Here is a 22,802-nt window from a genome sequence, read left to right as displayed (position 1 = left end):
ACATATGGTATCTGTCTTTCTCTGCCTGACTTATTTCATTTAGCATAATATCCTCCAGTTCCATCCATGTTGCTGTAAATGGTCAGATTTCATTCTTTCTCATTGCCAAGTACTATTCCATTGTATATATAAACCACATCTTCTTTATCCATTCATCAGTTGATGGACATTTAGGCTCTTTCCATAATTTGGCTATTGTTGAAAGTGCTGCTATAAACATTGGGGTACATGTGCCCCTATGCATCAGCACTTCTGTATCCCTTGGGTAAATTCCTAGCAGTGCTATTGCTGGGTCATAGGGTAGATCTATTTTTAATTTTTTGAGGAACCTCCACACTGTTTTCCAGAGGGGCTGCACCAGTTTGCACTCCTACCAACAGTGCAAGAGGGTTCCCGTTTCTCCACATCGTTGCCAGCATCTATAGTCTCCTGATTTGTTCATTTTAGTCACTCTGACTGGCATGAGGTGGTATCTCAGTGTGGTTTTGACTTGTATTTCCCTGACAAGGAGTAATGTTGAGCATCTTTTCATGTGTCTGTTGGACATCTGGATGTCTTCTTTAGAGAAGTGTCTATTCATGTCTTCTACCCATTTCTTCACTGGATTGTTTCAGTTATTTAAATAAAAAATATGATTAATAATAAGTGTTTCAGTATGGGGTAATGAGTCAGGACCTTGTGTTGTCATTAGAAGAGTTGATACTCTCTCTACATGAGAGTGGGAGGCCCTGCTCTCTCCAGCATGTGAACAATTACAAGATGCACAATCCCAGAGTGGTGGATAGGAGGGGAGGGGCCATTAATGTTTCTTGATAGTGTGCCAGGCTTAATATTGTGTGATTTTCATGTATAATTTCAACATTTCTGTGAGGTAGGCATTATCATTCCTATTTTAAAGGTAAGGTTTAATACTTTGTGCAAAGTTTTATAGTCAGTAAAACTGGAAACTAGGATTTAATACCAGGCTCAGCCTAGATTTACATTAAGCTGCTCTCAACTTTTCTTTTAAAAAGATGGGTTAGAGCAGGGATTCTCAATCTTTACTGTGCACCAGAATTATTTGAAAGGATTACTAAAGTGCAGATGATGGGGCCTCATGATCAGTGTGTCTCATTTCACAGGTCAGGTAGGACACAAGAATTTGCATTTCTGACAAGGTTTCAATTGATTGATGCTGCTGGTCTGGGGACCACACTTTGGAAACTATCCTCGTGACCAAGTGAGACTGCTGCTTCCTTTCTTCAACCACTTCTAAATATTAAATGGAATGTTTGCTACTTACATATATAAACCTAATGCTGGGGAAATGCCTGGAAGCTACCATGAATCACCCTAGATAACATTATCATAGATGAACTTTGTGCTCAAGCCATAATGTCCTTCTTTATCACTAAGTTTCCAAAGCCCCACCCCATTTCTTCTTTATATGACAGGTGGATACTTTCACGTCTTCTAGTTCTGCAGATAGCTGCTCAAACAACCTACATTAATAATGAAATACAATAACTGCTAACAGATTAAAATTTTATCCTCCCAAAGGATTTGTTAACACAAATCAGACCTTTAGGCTAAAACCACACAATTCAAATTTTAGGTGGTATCTCAGGCATGCAGGTTTTTAGGGGAATATACATACTGGGTAGGAGGCTGACACCTTCATCTTACAGAGCAGCCCTATAGCCCACCATCATGGAGTCTTCTAGCAAGCCATCCAGTTAAAGGATACTGTTAGGCCTACTGTATTTGCTTAATAACAATTGGATGGATGGATGAATGGAGAAAGTTTCCTAGGCTCTCACATTCAAATTAGGCATCAACCATGCTTAGGTAACTTGTTAATTACAATAATCATATTCATGTTGAGTTCTACTTCATGGGAATGAATGTTACTTTTTATGCATTTACTATTTAAGGAGCCACTAAGCTGCCAGAAAGGAGGACCCAAAGTATCACACTTACAGCAGCATTGTCCTGACACATCCTATAGTATTAATACCTGTTCTTTCTTAAAAATAATTTATGTTCAAATGTTGGCTCCTGTTCTGTGAACTTGCTAAGTGAAATAACCAATGTCTGTCAAATGTAAAAGGAGAATGTCAGTAGGAAATGAAGGTCGTCTTAATTATCTCAAAACCAATGAACCAATAAAGCGTCAAATATTGTAGAATAAACAGTGATGGCTTTCAGCAGAGTTAGACGCAAGATAAACATTTAGAGAGGTCATTGTTTGTCCCTTTTCAAATGTGACTTGAGAACTACCTTGGCATTTTAATTGTAACTGAGCATATCTATAACAACCTAAAAGGGGAAACAATGAAATGTGCCATCAAAGTAAGTGCTTAGAAATTTTCTATGTTTGGTTGGTGCCATTACTTTGTCCAGCTACTTAAGTAACATTTAATTAACTGCACTTGACATGGTGTCTTCCTGGTGGTAAGAGTGAGAATGCCTACCAAATCCTAATGACTTAAAACTCAGCCAGTGAGTTTAGTAACTATCTGATCAAAGAGATTAAGTCTACTTTAAACATATAATAAACCCTTCAAATGACTTCGGATTAAATCAGATGTTTTAGATAAATGAGAGATTAGGGCATAGAAATAAGTGTGATGTTAAGGCCACCAGGACCATTACATTCTTGTGAGGAAAAGAGCAAGATTTTCCATTGATTCACAGTTTTCAATGAGGTTACACACATTGTAGAAATCCTTTTATGTTAATAGGATAATGGAGCTTAAAAATCATCAGTCTCTAGAGTAATTTCCTGACACCTCAGATCTTCCCCTTACATCTTCACCACGGTGGTCAATGGCACCATCATCCACAAACATGGTGGTTGCTCAAGCCAAAAACCTATTCCTCTCTCACCCCACATCTACTAGCAACAATTCCTATCCTCCAAGGGATCTTTGAATTTCTCTCCTTGTCTCTATATTCACTACCCCAATTCAACACTGAAGCAGCCCCCAAACTGGTTTCTCTGCTTCCATTTTCTGTCTTTCTCTAAGCTGCTCTCTATGTAGCAGCCACAGTTATTTTTTAAAATGTAAATCAAGGGGCACCTGGGTGGCTCAGTTGGTTGAGCTTCTGACTTTGGCTCAGGTCATGGTTTGTGTGTTTGAGCCACAATAAAATAAAATAAAATGTAAATCAAACAATGCCCTTCATCTCCTTGAAGTCCTTTTGTCATTCTATACCAGGACTATAAGCTTCACATTTTTGCATTCTTCCTGCCCCCTCTCCTAGGATCCCCTCAAGCCACACTGGTCTCCTTTTTGATTATTAAACATGGCAAGCCTTGGCCGGCCTTTGAGCTTTTACACTAGTAGCTGTCCCCTGGCTGGAATGTTCTTCCCCTGCTCCTCCAGAGGTTTTTTGTTTGTTTGTTTGTTTGTTTGTTTGTTTGTTTTTTTAAGTTCTAGCTTAAACATCACCTCTTTGGAGAGCTTCCCCTGACCGTTCTGTATGAAGTAGCAGCCCCAACCCAGGTTGTTCACCATCACATCACCTATCTCCTCAAAGCTATGATCGCAACTATAATTACCATGTTTCTCCTGTGTGTGCATGTTTACTGCCTAGCGTAGAAGCCCCAGGAGGAGTAGGGACTGTGCCTTGGTCTCTGCCACAGCCCACGTCCCTGATGCAGGTGGCCCTCAATACAAATCCAGCAAAGTGAGCACTAAACAAACAAATCAACTTACAGATTGCTCTGCTGAGACACATAGTTGGCTTCTATTTGGAAGAATTTGGGGCTCAAGTGCGTGCCAATTAGTAAAGGTGACTGAAGAGCCATTGGACCATTCAAAGGAAACTGGAATTTTATTGCTGCTCAAACCAATCCATGTTTCTGATGCATTTTCTGTAAGAGAGAAATGTAAACTACAGGAATCCTATTAATGCAAAGGAGATAATGCACCAGGCCTGTTATAAATGATTTCTTCTTTATTTTTTCATGTGATAAAACCTTTTAAGTCTCAGTATAAAATATCTACTGAAACCTGTTCCCCCTATACTATCCCATCTGCTCGACTCAGACCTTGTAAGTGGGGCAGAGTATGAGCTAAAGCCAATGCAAGGACAAAGCTTAAGAGCAAGTCAGATTGCTGGGACTCTAATTAGTTCCTGCTACTGTCTGAAAAGTATATTTGATCAGTATGGTTTTGCTTTTGCCTAGATAAAGGAAAAATAGGAAGGTCAATTGGATTAGGAAAAGGACCTTTAAAAGAAAAATCTTTACAATATATTTTTTCTTGACTTCTCTCTCTCTCTTTTTTTTTTTTTTTTTTTTTTGCCATGGGAAAAAGAGGAGCAGAAACTCTTAGAAGCATTAAAATGGGAGCAATGGGGTTGCCAGAAAAGTAAATAAAGTTTGACAGCCCAGGTAAGGTGAAAAGACCCTAGGAGGCTGAGAGAAACGTTCAAGTGCCCCTATTGAGACAGAGGCAGCCACAGGATTCTTTTAATCTCAAATGCAGAAGGTGAGAAAAAGTGACAGAGAGGATTTTTGTTTTTACTCGAAACTAAAACCTAACTTCCAAAAGGTCACCAGTGTAGACTCTGTAGATTTTTTTTTTCATTAAAAAAAATTTACTCTAACTCAGTGATTTCAATGTTTTTCAGAAGAATTCCATGTCAAATACAAGACATAGGGGGAGGCCTGCTCTGATGCATGGAAGGTGGGTGCAGGCCCAGGAGCTTAGAATTCCTGAACCATGGCACACAGCTTGAAAACCACCAAACCTTTCACTGGCTACAGTTATTAAAATCCAATTATTTATCTAAGGAATTCCATTACTACTTAGATCACATGACCATAGCACATGACTGCTATCTAGTGGCCATAAAGCTAAATTACAGGTTTAAGTTTCATGTTTTTTTTTAATGTTTTTGGAACTTCAGATATATATACCATAAGTCATCACTTTTACATAGCTTAACTTCTTTTCAACTCCACTAATAAAGATAGTGACTACATTATATTTCATACCTCTTAGTTCAAAGACATGTGGCACTTACCATCTCCAAGGAGGGTTATAAGAAACTCCACCTGTGCTAATGAAGCAATGTTTATTAATGTGCTGTTGTCAGACTGGCAAGAATGCAAAGCTTCCTTCCAGGTCTTTTTTTCTTTCTGAAGTTTATAGCAGTTACGATTATGAGGATTCCAGCCAGGCTCACAGTAGGTAGTGTAATATTTCCAAGCATCTTTTTCTTTTTAAAACAATGAAAAACAATGTCATTTTCCACAATTTTTAACATGTTACTTGTTAGCCTTAATAGAAATTGCCATCAATATATGATTATTTTAAAAATTTGAAAAATAGAGACATATGAAACAATAACATATAAATCATCTACATCTTCAGAGTTGAGAAGGATTCACTATAGGATCTAGATCTAGACTGAATGGATCTCAGTGCTTTATTTTACAGATGAGCTAAGGTGCAAAGAGGTAAGGAGACTTGATGAAGGTCATGAGCCAAAGTGAACTGTCAGGGCTAGATGTAAAATTTAGCAGTCAGAGTTCTGCATTTAGAAAATTTTTTTACACCAAAAATGAGTATTATGACACACAATATAAATGGTATTCCGAAGATTTTATGTACAATATGTAGATATTTATCCTCAGCTGAAAAAAAGCCTGAAATTCTGGTTACTTCCTCCAAAGCAGAGTTGACAAATAGCTTTCACCTTTAGGGTATGTCTGAGTGTCTGTGTTGTCCTTCTGGGTTCATATGGACCCTGGGTTAGACTTACAGAACAGTTCCAGGATGCTTTGGCACTAATAGGGAAGGCAGTGGTATGCATACGAACTTTTGGCTCTCCCTTTCCAGAAGCTTGTCCCCAACCTGGTAATTAGCATTTTTACTTTATTTTATTAACTACAACTGAGTGCCTCCCTTAAGCACTAATTTAGTTAGATATAGCTCCACTGCTATTTGGGAAATGAGACATTGTTTTAAAATTGCTTTGGGATGCTGAGCGCAAATGATATCTAAATATTTAGATATCATCTACCCCAGTGGTTTTCAACCAAGGGGTCATAGAACCCCTTTTGAAATTAAAACCATAAACTTTGCTCTATGGGTAAGATAAAAAGATAAAAGAGAAATTTCTCTGATTGAAGCAGGGTGGAGCCAAGCAAAGAACCTTCAGATCCCAGAAACAGTTTGAAGACACTGGACTAGGTCACTGAAAGAATTTGTTAAACCTGAAGCAACGGCAAAGAATCCAAACTAATTTAGCTTAATTACCCTCATTTGTGGTCTTTGGGCTTCAATTAGTAGAACCTTAGAGTAAATAAAAGAGAAGAAAAGAAGGATGGCAGGAGGGCATAAGAAAGAAACGAGTAAGAGAGGAAGAGATGGAAGGGAAGGACATAAATAGCGATAGCAATTTCAGCATGTTCTTGACATAGTGAAAACTCTACATAAAAAAATGGCACAATGCTTCCCCCCCCCCCCCCCCCCGCCCACACATCCTGATTCCACCATTCACTTAGGGTTAGCCACTTAAAGGAAAATGAAAGTTAACGTCTGATTGTAAGGAATAATATTTAAAAATGATAATTCTAGGGGCGCCTGGGTGGCTCAGTTGGTTGAGCGTCCGACATCGGCTCAGGCCACAATCTCGCTGTCAGTGAGCTTCAGCCCCGCATCGGGCTCTGTGCTTCCAACTCAGAGTCTGAAGCCTGTTTCAGATTCTGTGTCTCCCTCTCTCTCTGCCCCTCCCCCACTCATGCTCTGTCTCTCTCTCCCTCTCTCTGCAAAAATAAATAAACATTAAAAAAATTTATAAATAAATAAAAATGATAATTCTTTTTATTTTAAATCTGGAGTTCCTAATTATGCTGGTCATGATTCTTCTAAATATGGTTATGTTTTTATGTCTACTTTCTGTGTTAAGACATTAACTCCCACAGAAACTAAAAAGAGCCAGGAGACCTTAAAAACAAATAATTGGGCTTTAGGTATTAGATTGTAATTAGGTAGTATTTAAGTCTTAGTTGCACATAAAATTTTGTATGTTATTTTGAGGAGGATGGTTATAAGAGACTCAGAGTATGGTAGGAGATCAATGAAGTAAAGAATTTTATAAAACTGTGTTCTAATTTATATTTAATTTCTAAGGTAACCATCATTAAAACTCAAAACTAGACTAGAAAAGGAAGCATATCTTGTTTTTCTAATGCAGAACAACTCAATTAAAGAAATTAGAAGAAATTAAAGAAAAAGCAGCAGAAATTGTCTTCTATGCTTAAGTCCTTTGCTTTGGTTTTTAGTAAAAACCTAAATGCATTTGTTAAATTCGTGGTGCCTTTGGAATAACAGATATTATCTGCTTACATATTTTTATTCATGTAACTATAAAACCCAGCCCTAGCTGCTTAAATTGTGAATTACTAACAAAAATGTAAATGAATTTGAATACATTGAGATGACAAGTAAGCAACTCATAAAGCCAACTTAAAGTAAAATCACTTACCAGTCACTTCTTGATCACTGTGGTTTAGATACTTTTTACATATATAAGGCAAGGTGGACCCACAATCCCGACTTTGCCAGGCATTTGGCATCAATGAATTCAATGTTCCACAATGATACTCAACAAATGGCTCAAAACTTATTTCTGAAAATACAGTGTATGTGTGTTTAATGTTAGAGGCAAAAGTGGTTAGTTTAAAATATATTGATGTCATTTTATTTATTCAAGTATGATATATTTGACATATGTAAGTGTGGTGTTTTAGCATCAAGGAGATAGCTCTTCTCTGGCATGTGTGACAAATCCTAGAAGATGCTATATTATATCTATGATTTTTCAGTTGAAGTCCAGACATGACAATGAAATGATTTTTCAAAGATAGCAATAGCTGATTTTGTTTTAAAGAAATATTTGCAGTTTGTTGCTATTTTTTAAAACAGCTGACTAGAGTCTTGGCTCTAAACCAACCCTCCTGCAACCTTGGAGAAACAGCTTACCTTCTTGACCTCCATTTTCTTGTCTGGAAAAGCTTGCCTTATAGGAATTCAGGCAAGCTTAAAAATGTTTATAAACCACTTTTAAAATAACATGACTTCTATATGTGTGGGACATAGCTGCTGTGTAAGGCTGTGGGATAATGCTACCCATCAAAGGCACATAAAACACTGCAGGTACCTGGGTTCCAGTTCAGATAGTTGAGCGGCGTTCTATCAGACCACTGCCAGCCAGCATTTTCATCCAGTTGATTCAGACCTATCCACATTTCCACCGCTTCACTGCCCAAGTGCTCTAAAATGAAGAGAAAAATAAGAGTTTGAACACGAGGAAACAAACACCCCCCTCCCCACAATGATACAATTCTTTCTTGTTTTCTCATTCCTGAAGGATATAGTCATAAATGAATTGCAGTCAATGACAGAGAAGGGTTTTAAGTGCTACTAAACCCCACTCTGATGCTTCAGAGTAACAAAGTCAGGCTCTGGCATCTTGAGAAACACCGCATTCTTATAAAGGCTCACTAACAGCAGTTCTTGAGCTGTGAAGGGCTTAATCTAAGCATCCAGAAGTGCTGCCTTTAAAGGATCATCAATCCACCCAAGAGTGCATGGTTGCACATCTGAGACCATCTGATTTGCATGAACTCATGCAATTAAGGGTTTTGGATGGGGGAGGAGGAAGTGTCCAGGAAGTCCACTCCAGAAAGTGCCCCTCTGTCTGTCCTCTCTTGCTATGTGTTCCTGGTAGCAGCTTTGGCTTGGAGGCTCAGGACTGCAGTTTGCTGAGGTTACCATAGGCTCCAAGTAAGGGGAATAGGAAGAAGTGATGTTAAATCTGTATAATGGGTATATGTGTGTGCACATAAAATTTTCTGTATTTTTCAATATTTTTGAAGTATTTCACAGTTAAAAAATTAAACAATGTAAAGAACTTTTTTTATCGGGATCTAGCAAGGAAGAGAAAACATAATTATTGTTAGTGAATGGAGACGAGTCCTCAAATTTAAGAAGGTATGCCAAAGCAAGCAGCAATGGGGGTGGGGTGGGACGGCTGTCCAGTGTGAGAGCCAGTGGGAGTTGTGTGACTAAGAGGAGAAGCATAATCCAAGGGACCAGAGTATCCAGGCAGGCTGGAGCCATACAATGTTGCATCTTCAGCTGGGACTGGGAGAAGGCTTTCTGTCAGGCTGCCTCTGTGGCCCCTGCTCCCAACCGCTGTGCCATAGCTCCTCACATTTTAATTTAACCCCACTTTTGTTAGAGATGCTATGTATAAACATGTATATTGGTATGCCTATGCTGAAAAACATGGTTCAAAATTAGAGAATTAGGGGAAATTTTTCTTTGGTTTTTCTTTTGTTACCTGAATTAAAAAAATTATTCTAGAATAAAAGAAAATAAAAGAAATAAAAATAAATAAAAGCCAGCCCAAAATGTAGAAGGCGAACCAGGGAGAAGTATGTAATGGAAATTAAGGGATGGATATTTTTGATTGCATAAAAATATTATATAGTTGTTTAAATGATGCTTTTAAAGTATTTAAAATAATTAGAGATTTTACTGACATTGAGAGTAAAATGCAACCTACTAAATTAAAATATTAATAATATTTCTGAATTTGGGGATTATGGCTCCCCAAAAAGAGAATGGATTCACCAAACTGATCATGTACAATGCCAAAAGGAAAGCCACAATAATTTCAAAATGATCTACACAGTGTATATTATAGTTTATGATTATATTTCAGTTATTTTGCTTTAAAAAAGAAAAGAACTTCCTTTAAAATCCAACGAAATTTATTATAGGATACATTTTAAACAAGTCTCAGAAACTTAGTAAAAGTTGATTTCTCATCAGATCATGGAGGTAAAAAAAAATAAAAGAGACAGAGACTCAGTGAAAGTGACTAATTTTGTGACACTCTCAAATGTTGCCACTTAATCTTTTAATATATAAAAGGAAGCACTTTTCTCTTTATCTTATGGTTCATCTGTATCAGAACCCAATATATTTGAACCAAATGCAGGGGACTGAGACTGAGGCCCTGGCAGGTAAGACTTGTGTCAGGAAAACTCATGGTTTATGCTGGTAGTTTCAGAATAATTACTAATCGCATCCCCTTTTATTCTAAAACGAGTCTCAGTTTGAATGATCAATTGTATGACCACCCCAAGTATAAACACCAGTGTATTCACATAATAAATGAGTCAGCAGCATCCTCTGTGATTGAACATTTCAGTTACATGGTGGAAAACTGGAAGAACTTAACCCACTTAGGAAAGAGAAAAAATGGGGTTGTAATTCTGAGACCCCAGAAATCCCTAAACAGAAACAGCATACCATTCACTGGTCCCCCCTTTCCAAATTCCTGCGGCATTTACACAGAGTCTCTTTCTAACGTCATTTTGATTAGTCCTTTCAGTAACACTATCGGATTAAATAGTGGGCATTGTGATGACAGCAGACGGCATGGAAGATGGATTGACAAGGTAGAGAAATTTTCCCATTTCATATCAGGGCAAATGCCAAGCAGTATTTTCAAATAACCTAATTAAAATATTAAAATATTAATTATTCTCTTAGAGGTATTTCAAATACCGTCTGTGCAGTTGTTTTAACAATACACACAAAAATCATTGGGTAATTTATAATGTGTGTTTAAGGTTACAACAGCTGTTTATTTAGCTTTACGACTACATTGGCTCACAGTTCTGTAATAATGAACTCAAACCTAAATTATTTTGGATATTTCTTGGCATTTGTGACAGCTTAGATAATTCCTTATAACTATTAATGTTCACCAGCAATTAGCAAAAAACTAGACTATTCTCATCATTAAAAAAATACCATGGTCAGAACAGGGTTCTGTCTTTATGAATAGACTTCTGTTTTCCTAAATAATCCCCGAAGTCTAATTATAGAATTGTTGTATTTAAATCAAAGTCTCTGACATATCTTACTTCTTTAATCATTATTCAAGTTTGATGAGTAAGTCCAAACCTTCTTATTAGAAATTCTGACAGTCAAGATTGGTAACAAGTATAATTCATAAATGGTATGCAAAATTTTTCTGTAAAAACCATTACAGGCTAATAATGATATTAGAAACTGGTGTTTTCCCTGCAATATGACTCACTGAAACCAGTTTTGATCATAATTTCCCACTTTTGCCTGTCTGTGGGCAAAAGGGGCAAATCTACCCTGTTCACGCATTTGTTACGTTCCTTCTGGAAGGTATTGATGACTTTCAAAAGCTTCCTCTTCCACCCAGTGAATCCACTTCCACAAACTTGTAGAGAAATAATTGGGGATCTATGCCCAAAGGTAAGTGCAGGGATGGTTTATAAGAGCAACAAATAAATAAAAACAAAATAAATAATTTTACCTATCTATCACTATCTAATAGTAGGGGGTTAGATAAATATATTCTTGGTAACCTATAATACTAGGTAACCATTAAAAACCATGATACAGACCTATATTTATAGACATGGGCAGATGTTCATTATATGCTGGTGCATGAAACAAGCGTATTATCAAACCGTGTGCATAGGTGTTAAATGGTTAACACACATTGAGTGTTTGTTATTTTCTAAGACTTCATCTGCATCATAACATGTAATCTGTACTGCTAACAAGTAGCATGGCTATTATTTCCATTTGATAGGGGGGGATTTGAGGTACAGAGAGGTTAGGTCACTTGTAGGAGGAGCTCTGCTAGTAAGTGGTAGAGGCAGGAGTCAAACTCAAGCATATGGTTCTCTGGTTCCTGCTCCTAACCACCATGAAATAACTGCCTCCTGTATTTATTCAGTACTATTTTCCATAGACACTGTATATGCATGCATGCCTTCACATGTTTTGGGTTTTGTTTTTGTTTTTTTTTTTTTTAGAAAAACATGATTGCTCCTGGATTATGGAATTATGGGATACTTTTCTATCTTTATACTTGAAATTTGAAGAATATTCTAGGGGTGCCTGGGTAGCTCAGTCAGTTAAGCATTCAGTCTTGATTTCAGCTCAGGTCATGATCCCAGGGTCATGACTCCACGCTAAATATGAAGCCTGCTTGGGATTCTCTTTCCCTCTGCCCTACTCATGCTCTCTCTCTCTGTCAAAAAAAAAAAATTATTCTAGAATAAACATGTACTACATGTGCAATAAAATTTGAAAAAAAGCATCAGAAACTTATGAGTCACTAATTTTGTGATATTTTCAAATGTTTCTAAAATTTTTTTAAAAGCTGTGTGTATACATCTACAAACATATTTAACCTATAAAGGAGAAGTAAGAGGAGAGTTTAGGTGATAGGTAAAACCCAAGATCCAGCCTTTTAGCATAACTCTTTGACATATTATTGTCTTATACTGTTAGTTAATATGTGTGTGCTTTTGCTTTTCCAACTAAATTTAAGTTCTTTGTCATGTAAGAGAAGGCCTATGTACCTATGCATACTGACTGACAGGTGAGATTTTGTTTAATTAATAAAGGACTTAGGGGTGCTTGAGTGGCTCAGTCGGTTGAGTGTCTGACTTCAGCTCAGGTCATGATCTCACAGTCCGTGGGTTCAAGCCCTGCATCGGGCCCTGTGCTGACAGCTCAGAGCCTGGAGCCTGCTTTGGATTCTGTGTTTCCCTCTCTCTCTGCCCCTCCCCTGCTCATGCTATGCCTCTCTCTGTCTCAAAAATAAATAAAACATTTAAAAAATTGAAAAAAATTAATAAAAGACTTATTCATTAATAGCAGCTGAATAGCTAAGATCTCCAGCAGAGCAGGAATCTGTATGTAAGTTTAGAAGTCTCCCAGATCCACTTTTAGAGCTGCAAATTCTCCGGGGTCCCTTGCTGGGGCTTCAATTCCTCTTCTCCAAGGGAGAGAAAATAAAGAATATATGCCCAGGTGCAAATGGAATGTCCCAGCATACAGGTCACAATTCTGGGTGTGAGTCGGCACCATATTAATAAAAGAAAAAATATTTTTAAGGGACTTTTTATTTATTCAGAATATATTTTTGCATACCTGGACATAACTGTTAACAAATCATTTTAATTGCATTAATATCAGTGTGCATCATCCCCCTACTTACTCCTTATGAAGTTTTCTTCGTTCTCATCTGCAATACTTAGTAAAGCTCCTCCTTGCATCTGGCATGAAGAATGTGCTTCACTCCAGGAAAGAGAGGAAAGCAGGTTGAATTGGTAGCAAATGTGTGAATTGAGATCCTTCTCCCAGACAGCATCACAACCCACTTCTGCAGATGCTGAAAACAAAGTCCATTACAACATTAACTATAATCCTATTTTATATAAACAACAAGGTATTTTTCTAAAATGAATTTGAATGGAATGATTCCAACTTCAACCTCTAAAACTTCAGTGCCTTATTGATTCTTCTTTAGGTCTTTATGATGAAGTATACATTGTTATCCCACTGGCACTTTATGGTTCAACTCTTTCAAGATTTAAGGAAATTCAAGAAATTATCAATAAAGAAGGTCCAATCCCTTCTGGGAAAATAAGAGAAGGCATTTTTAAAAGGAGGAAATAGATGTGAAGTATTTGTGAAAATAACATCTGAGTTCCTTAAAAAGCAGTCATTTAGAGCTTTATACTGAAAGCATTTAAATGTTTATTTGAGACACATGCAAATGTTGTATCAAAAAGCCTTTTCCCCCAAATACCAAAATGCTAGGTGGGATAAAAGAGATACAGTTGAAATATGAGTCTGAAATGAACATAAGTTTTTTTTTTTTTCAACGTTTTTTTTTTTATTTATTTTTGGGACAGAGAGAGACAGAGCATGAACGGGGGAGGTGCAGAGAGAGGGAGACACAGAATCGGAAACAGGCTCCAGGCTCCGAGCCATCAGCCCAGAGCCTGACGCGGGGCTCAAACTCACGGACCGCGAGATCGTGACCTGGCTGAAGTCGGACGCTTAACCGACTGCGCCACCCAGGCGCCCCGAAATGAACATAAGTTTTTAAATGAATCCTGAGAACAGGAACACTGATACTCAATTTAAGATAAAATTCTTTCAGCCAAAAGGAAGAGAAGTAAAATCCACTTGTGAAACATTGCATAGTATGCTTAAAAGTAAATTTAATGAAGTGTGAAATGTGGATCTGAAATCTAAAGTTTATTGAAATAACAGAAAATAAAGACCTACTTTGGGTGATTTTGCTAAAATTTTAAATCAATCCTCAAGATGAACTAAGCAGCCATAGTGATGACCTGAAATCAAATTCAGCCAAAGAATTTGAAGAAAATGTGAAAATGTAGAAAATGCAAAACATGTTACAGCATGAGTGTAACTGATGGACAGGCAATCTGCTAAAATCTAGAACATTATTTCCCAAAGTGTGATCCACAGAGTAATACAACTTCACAAGCTCTTTAAGAAGAGCTGGGACATAATGCATATATAACCTCCAAGTTCAAAATGTACGATAGCATAGAAAAGGCTCTGAGAAGGTCTGTAGTAAAGAAACAGCTCAATTTTAATTTGGTTATACCTCAAACTTACTTAACAATGAAATCTTTTTTGTTTGTTTCTTTTCTCCATAATACTTAGATGGTTCCCTTGGGAATGTGAAAATTTGTTTTCATGTCTGATTACAATGTGCTTTCCCCAGAACTGAGTTAGTTAAGTAGATGTTATTAAACCACATATAACTCTAAAGCTGTCTATAGAGTCTTCTGACTGATACATGAATTTATAGAAGGATCCATGATTGAAGGAGGGCAGAAGAGAAAGCTGTCATCAAGTAGGGGCAGAAGACAAAGCTATCATCAAGTAAAAATTAAGGAAAGGAGAAGAAAGGAAGGAGGAATATTTCAGTAATCCTTCTTCTCTGGTGTCTGAAATTTCCCCATTGAGAATGGGTTTTTAGAGATTGTCTTCAGTTAGAATGTTAGATCATCCCTGAGATGAACAACACAGTAAGTGTTAATAGACAAGCTCAGCCCTGTTCATCGGGTGTTCATCTCTCATGAGGCCATGAGAGAAGGGTAGGGGGTGGTGTCTACAGTTTCAGTTTGCATAAAAATCATCTAGTAGCTTGTACAGAAAATGTAGATTCCTTGTTCTCAGTCCCAGGGATTCTGAATTAGGTCTGAGGTGGGATTCAGGAACCTGCATTTTAAACATATTCCTGATTCTAATCCAGGTGGTTCACAAAGCAAACACCAGCAAATATTGACTTGGAAGAAAAAAATTAAAGCACTTCCCAAGGAGTGCATGCAGGTCTGAGTAGCCCTTTACTACTAGAAGATAGTAGGATGTCAGAGGGGAGAGATGTAGGTAGAAGATACCAGAAGGGGAAATTGGGGGAGGATGTCAGGAAGAGAGATCTGGACATAGGGTACCTGCCTCTCATCTCCTGCCATAAGGAAAGATTTGATAATAAATCCTAATTATAAGTCTTCAGGCCACAGCCATATCATGATATGTAAAGGTCTGAAGGACACTTCAATTGATCTCATTCCCATTTTTGCCAAGAGTTGGTCCTGCCCTTTCAATGGACATAGACTGAGCTGTGTAGACACAGCTTTTTGCAATAACCTGCATCAGTTCCATACATTGCACAGTTGAGATGGGAGGCCTACAGGTGATCCTGTCTCTGCTGCAAATTACACAGCCCAGTTTTGTTAGATTGTCCTTGGTTTGGATTATCTGTGCCAATTCTTATGGTTAATCAAAAGGAAACTTCCAGTCAAATGTTTGCAACAGGTGCCTATATTCTTCTAACAAGTAAGTTCATTTGTCATTGAATTTTTTTATGTTGATTTTTTTTTTTTGAGAGGGAGGAGGGGCAGAGAGAGAGGGGGACAGAGCATCTGAAACAGGCTCTGTGCTGACAGCAGAAAGCCCAGTGTAGGGCTCAGACTCATGAACCTTGAACTCATGAACCAGGAGATCATGACCTGAGAGGAAACCAAAGTCAGATGCTTAATTGACTGAGCCACCCAGGTGTCCCTGACATTTGGTTTTAACTAAAATATTAAGAATTTGTACTTCTGTGCAGTCAGACACAAGTCTTCTCTCTTCTTCTCTAGGTAGACTGTGTGTCACTCCACGGATCTTATTTGAAGGTTGTATGGTAACAAATGGGATGAAAGTGCTACCCTGGGCCTGGGCACTGGGATGTGCTGTCCTGATTTCCCTTCAGGATCGAAGGCCTTATTTCTGCAGCTGTCAGCAGACACATTCCAGTATTAATTAGACCTTTTTCAAGGACTGCCTTTGCAGAAGTCACTTTCCCCAATATCTCCTTTTCCAAAGGCGGCCTGCAAACTATGACTGGTCCGTGCAGGGCTATAGGTCCCTCCTCTCACCTCAACTGGGAGTAATTCCAGCCTGAGAACTTCTCATAGAGTCAGTCTAGGGGTCACCAGGCCTGCATCACAGTCCTGCACAATGCTACTTTCTTCCCTTGCTTTCCACATGTATTGATCCTTGAACATTCCCCAAGAGACCTGCTGTTCATCTCTGCCTCAGAGACTGCTTCCCAGGAACCCACTTGGCATAGGCTCCCATCTTGGCCTGGAGCATTAACATTTACTTATTCTTATTTTTCTTGCTTCTTCATACAAAGTCTCTCTTCCCAAGCCACTGAAAATTGCAAGATTGAAGGTTGGTGTCTCAGGTGCATTTAATTCTTGAAAAATTCTAAGGGCTGGAATCATATTGTTACTTTTCTTTGCATCTATGGTTGTCTTTATACTGTTTCTTCTGTCACTAAATTATAAGCTCCTTAAGGAAAGCAACTGTGTCCTATATATCTTTGTATCTCCTACTATTTGATGAAAGAGTACAAAATATTTTTGCACCATGTTATAAATAGGTGATTCTCCCCTTCCCCCAAGTATACCTCTCTTCTAATGAACTGAAGTCTATTCATGTCAACGCTGATTTTATTATGGATTTTGACTGGGATGCAGCCATTCCTTTCCTCTATTAACATGGCTGTTTTTTCTTCCCTAAGGATACAGCCTTGCCATTGTCCCAAGTCAACTGTCTCTTGCCACTTTAAAAAATTTTTGAGTTCTTCAAAAAAATTAATTCTCATATTATTAGAGCAACTCCAAGCTATAAAGTTATTATTTTCTCTCTCTTTTGTCTTTATTATTATATTATTATTATTATTATTATTATTTTAAAATATTTATTTACTTTTGAGAGAGAGAGTGCAAGCGGGGGAGGAGCAGAGAGAGAGAGAGAGGGAGACACAGAATCCGAAGCAGGCTCCAGGCTCTGAGCTCTCAGCACAGAGCTCAACACAGGGCTCAAACTCACAAACTGTGAGATCATGACCTGAGCTGAAGTCAGACATTCAACCAACTGAGCCACCCAGGCGCCCCTAGTCTTTCATTTACTCATCATATAGTTGGTGGGTATCTGCTCTCTGCAAAGTGTTGGTAAATCGCATGCAAAAAGAATATCAGACCAAGTCAGGACCTCCTGCTGTACATTCCCAATGCCTTACAGGGCTTCTTGGTAGCCCTGATCACAACTGAAATTAAATGATGTATTTAATTTTTCTCATTAGTTCTCTGTTTTTCCTGATAAAATGTAAGTATCAGGAAAGTAGGTACCATGTTCCATCTTTTTCATGCTATTTCCCAAGCATACCCATCTGCATTTAAAGGGAATTGGGTAGAGGAGAATATACTATCAAAGGAAGCTGAGAAATGGTGGCCACAAAAGAAGGAAGAGAGCTAGTAGATGTGGGTCCTGGAAGCCCAAGAAAAGAGATGGTGTGAATTTTGTTACATGCTGCTAAATCTTTAAGTTGAGGACTGAGTCCATAAGTGAGCATGGAGCACTGTTTCAACAGAGGAGCCCAATCATTTGCCTTCTCTATGCCTGCACCCAACAGGGGAGCACAGAAAAGTCATTCTGATCATTTGATTATCAACCACCCTCAATACTTCCTGGAAGCACTGCTAGTTTTCTCTAGTAAGCTTGCTCTCCAGCAGCCACAATACTCATTTCACACTTTTTCTGTTGTCCAAACTTTTTGTTACTTCTTCCCCTTCTTCAGAGAGAAAGTCTACAGCCACTGGACCAGTTTTTCCTCATCTTCTCCTGTGACCTAATCAATCAAACTTCTTGGACCTGTACCACCCTCTCCCTCTTCAGAAATTGTCCTTACATCTATGCAAGGCCAGTCTGTCCATCTATGTTCTAGATCCTACTTCCTCTGTCTTCTGAGAGATCATATATACACAGTCAATTGCTTTCACTTTGCTGTATCTTCAACCTCTCTCTGTTAGATCATTTCCACATGTATTCAAAGATGGTCTAGTGTCTCTCATCCTCAAACAATAAGAAACAAAAATACTTCCTCCCTTGACCTCCCCATCCCAGTCATTGCCTTTTCTCTACCCCCATTAGTCAAATCCTTTTATACACATACTATCTTCAATTACTCATCTCCCATTTACTCATTCAAAAAAATAAGTTTTATTGAGGTATACTTGACATGACATATAACTCATTTAAAGTATATAATTCATTGATTTCTAGTATATTCAAAGAATTGTGCAACCATCACCACAATTAGATTTAGAACATTTTCATCACTCAGGACCCATTAGTAGTCACTCTCCATTTCCCCCTCAATCCTTATCCCCACCTTCAGTCCAAGGCTGATCAGACTAATCTTGTCTCTGTCTTTATAGACTGTCGCTTATTCTGGACAGTTCATATAAATGGAATTGTATAATATGTGGTCTTTTGTGACTGGCTTCTTTCAATTAGCATACTGTTCCTAGGAGTTGTCTATGTTGTAGCATGTACCAGCACTTTACTTCTTTTTATTGCCCAAAAATATCCCACTGTATGGCTATATTACATGTTATTTATGCCTTGATCAGTTGATAGACATTTGGGTTGTTTCCATTTTTGGGCTTTTATGAATAATGCTGCTATGAGCATCTGTTTATAGATTATTGTATGGGTACATGTTTTCATTTCTCCTAGATACATACCTAGGAGTGGAATTGCAGGATCGTGTAACTCGATGTTTAACCTTTTGAAGAACTGACAGACTGTTTTCCAAAGCAGCTGTACCCTTTTACAATTCTACCAGTGGCAGATGAGAGCTTCAGTTTCTCTGTATCTTCATCAGCACTTGTTATCTGTCTTTCTGATTGTAACCATCCTGCTGTTTGTAAAGTGGCATCTCATCGTGGCTACTGTTTGAATTTCCCTGATGGCTAAAGATGAGCATCTTTTCATGTGCTTATTGGCCATTTGTAAATCTTTTCTGGAGAAAAGTATATTCAGATACTTTACCCATTTTTGAATTGGCTTGTCTTTTGATTATTGAATTAATTAGAATTCTTTATATATTCTAGATATAAAGTCCCTTATCAGACATATGATTTGCAAATATTTTCTTCCATTCCATGGGTTGTCTTCTCATGTTCTTGATACTGTCCTTTGAAGCACAATTTTTTTAATATTGATGAACTCCAATTTATCTATTTTTTTGTTCCTTGAATTCTGATGTCATATCTAAGAACGCATTGCCATATTCAAGAGCATGAAGCTATGTCCCTATATATTTTTCTAAGAGTTTCAGTTTTATCTTTTCCATTTAAGTCTTTGATCTATTTGGGGTTAATTTTTTTATAAGGTGAGAGAGAGATAGGAGTTCCATTTCATTCTTTTGATTGTGAATATCCAGTTTCCCTTACTATTTGCTGAAAGACTATTCTTTCCCCATTAAATTATCTTGGCATCCTTATCCAAAGTCAATGAACCATAAATGTGGACTTGCAATTTTATTCCAGTTTTTTAAAGTTTATTTATGTTTTAGTAATCTTTACATCCAGCGTGGGACCCAGACTTACAACCCCAAGATCAAGAGTCGCATGCTCTTCCAAGTGATCCAGTCAGGCACTCCTAGTCAATTTTGACAGTACTACATTGTCTTGATTACTATACCTCTGCATAAGTTTTGAAATTGGGAAGTATAAGTCCTCCAACTTTGTTCTCTTTTTCATTTCATTTTGGCTCTCTTGGATTCTTTGAATTTCCATATGAATTTTAGGATAAATTTTTCACTTTTTACGAAGAAGTCAGCCAGAATTTTAAAGAGATTGAGGTAATAGTGCCTTAGCAATATTAAGTCTTTTGGTCCCATGAGCATGGAATATGTTTTCATTTTAGGTCTTCTTGAACTTCTTTCAACTATATTTTGTAGTTTTTTTTTTTTTTTTTTTTTTTTTTTTTTTTTTTTTTTTTAATTTATTTTTTGGACAGAGAGAGACAGAGCATGAACGGGGGAGGGGCAGAGAGAGAGGGAGACACAGAATCGGAAACAGGCTCCAGGCTCCGAGCCATCAGCCCAGAGCCTGACGCGGGGCTCGAACTCACGGACCGCGAGATCGTGACCTGGCTGAAGTCGGACGCTTAACCGACTGCGCCACCCAGGCGCCCCTATATTTTGTAGTTTTAAGAGTATAAGTTTTTCACTTCTTTTGTTAAATGTTTCCCAAAGTATTTTATGTATTATTTTGGATGCTATTATAAATGGAATTGATTTTTTAATTTAATTTCTGGGTTGTTCAATGATACTGTACTGAAATACAATTGATTTTTGTATATTGATCTTGTATCCTATGAATGTATTTATTACTTGTAATTGTTTTTTTTAATGGATTCGTTAGAATTTTATATGTACAAGATCATGTCATCTGCAAATAGAGATAGTTTTAATTCCTCTTTCCAATCCGGATGCCTTTTATTTCACTTTCTTGCCTACTTGACCTGATTAGAACCCCCAGTACAATGTTGAATAGAGGTGGTGACAGTGGACATTCTCATCTGACTCCTGATCATATGAAGAAAGCATCCAGTATTTCACCATTAATTATGTTGTTTGTGGGTTTTTCATAGATGCTCCTATTAGGGTGAGGAAATTCCCTTCTGTTCTTGGTTTTTAGTGTTTTTTTTTTTTTTAATTCCATGAAGGGATGTTAAATTTTGTCAAATATTTTTTTTCTGCATTCATTGAAATAATCATGTGGCTTTTGCCCTTTTTCCTATTGATATGGGTATTATATTAATGGTTTTCAGATTTTAAACCACTTTTGCATTCTTGGGATAAATCATGGTATACAATTCTTTTTGTAAGTTGTTGAGTTCTGTTTGCCAGTATTTTGTTGAGGATTTATGCATCTACATTATGAGAAATATTGGTCTGTAGTTTTCTTTCATTATAATGCCTTTGTTTGGTTTCAATATCAAGGTAATACTGGCCTCACAGAATGAATTAGGAAGTGTTCTCTCCTCTTCTGTTTTTCCATTTACTCTCTAACCCACTCAGTCTGGCAACTAGAGCACATCTTGTTAAGCCCATCAATGACCTCCATGTTGCCAAGTCCAGCAAACACTTAAGTTTCAGATCTTGTCCAATCAAGCCCGTCAGCCACATTTGGCAAGTTGAGCTTTCTCTCTTGGCAGATATACTCTCTTTTCTTGACTTTACATGCTTGGTTACACTTCTACCTCTTTGGCCGCCTAGTCTCAGTCTCCTTTGCTGGTTCATTCTTCTCTGGTCAAACTGAGTGTTTAGGTCTTAAGACTTGGGCCTGAACCCCTTTCTTTCTATTCTACACATACTCTAGACTATCTAATCCATTACTACAACTCTCAGATATTTAGAGGCCTTTACGTCTAACTGCCTAGTCCACATCTCACATGATTGACTGATATGTAACAAGTTCCAGTCTGAATGCTTGATTGTCTCTTCCAAATCTGTATCTCCATTAACTTAGCTATGCATATCAGAAACCTGGGGTCTTAATTAACATCTCATTTTCTCCCTTATCTCCTTTAAGTCTCTCCTTACCAGTGAGGAGTCCCACCTCCTGGTTAAAAATCTATATATGATTTTTCAGGCCTGACCATAGGCAATTACAAAGGTTTTACCTGGCAGACTTCATGGGGGAAGGATGCACTCCCACATCAGACTTGGCTCATAGCCAGTGCACTGAAGTCTCTGAAGGGAGTTTTAGTCAAAGACTCAGGTCCCCTGGCCCATCATGCTCTTCACTTGTTTGCATTCCTAGCCCTGGAACCTTCATTTCTAGGCCTCTTTATCTGCGGCCTTGGGATGATATCCTCTTCATGTACCTCTGCTGAGGTTGGGGGTGGAGGAGGGGGAACTTTCTGAAGACACTTTTACTCACTCTGACTCTCACTCAGTCCTTTTCCACTACTAGCTTTTCTCCCCCCCCCCCCCCTTACCCTTGATCCCAGAGTCCACAAAACTGAGGAAGCTTTTGTTCAGAGCCCTCTGATCCTTTTGACCCTCAACCAGTGTGCCATTTCATAAGGAAAAATGGAACAAGAGGAGTTGGTGCTTCCTCCCACTTTAGGCTCTTGCTTACATCTGACAGTAAGTGATGAAAGGCTTTAACTCTTTCATTTTTGGCTTGTTGCTTGAATCAACCACTCAGGCACCCGACAGCTCAGCTCCTTCTCTCCAGCTCAGCAGTGTTCCTGACAATCACATCCTATTCAGTCTATCTCCAAATTAGATCTTCAATACATCTATTCTCCAATCCCCTTTCTGCTACCTAACCCAAGTCACCACTATCCCTGGGTCAACTACTGATGTGGCCTTATAACTGATCTCCAGGATTTCTCTCTTACTCCCTTCTAAGCTATTTGCCATAAAGAAGTCAGAATGACCCTTAAAATTTTGTAAATCATTATCACATCACTGCTTAAGATCCTTTTATAGCTTCCATTTATAGTTAGAATTAGGTAACTTTTTACCCCTAGGACACCTTGAATTATCTTGCC

At 37.9% G+C, this 22,802-nt stretch overlaps 1 protein-coding gene across 3 annotated transcripts in view; it reads right to left on the bottom strand.

Annotated features, from left to right (window-relative positions):
• Positions 1 to 22,802, bottom strand: part of PLA2R1 (phospholipase A2 receptor 1) — a 120,929-nt gene that overhangs the window by 71,828 nt on the left and 26,299 nt on the right. For 2 of the 3 annotated variants that reach the window (XM_058715182.1, XM_058715184.1), the window contains exons 4-8: positions 13,069 to 13,242; positions 8,161 to 8,274; positions 7,486 to 7,629; positions 5,017 to 5,211; positions 3,702 to 3,859 (exon numbers count right to left, since the gene is read on the bottom strand). In XM_058715182.1, coding sequence (XP_058571165.1) covers positions 3,702 to 3,859; positions 5,017 to 5,211; positions 7,486 to 7,629; positions 8,161 to 8,274; positions 13,069 to 13,242 — 785 coding nt within the window. The remainder of the gene's footprint in view (positions 1 to 3,701; positions 3,860 to 5,016; positions 5,212 to 7,485; positions 7,630 to 8,160; positions 8,275 to 13,068; positions 13,243 to 22,802) is intronic. The other variant, XM_058715183.1, reaches the window with a different exon arrangement.

The sequence above is a fragment of the Neofelis nebulosa genome, chromosome 2 (assembly GCF_028018385.1).
Source record: "Neofelis nebulosa isolate mNeoNeb1 chromosome 2, mNeoNeb1.pri, whole genome shotgun sequence".
Classification (NCBI taxonomy): domain Eukaryota; kingdom Metazoa; phylum Chordata; class Mammalia; order Carnivora; family Felidae; genus Neofelis; species Neofelis nebulosa.
This window is presented reverse-complemented; position numbering and strand designations above follow the sequence as displayed.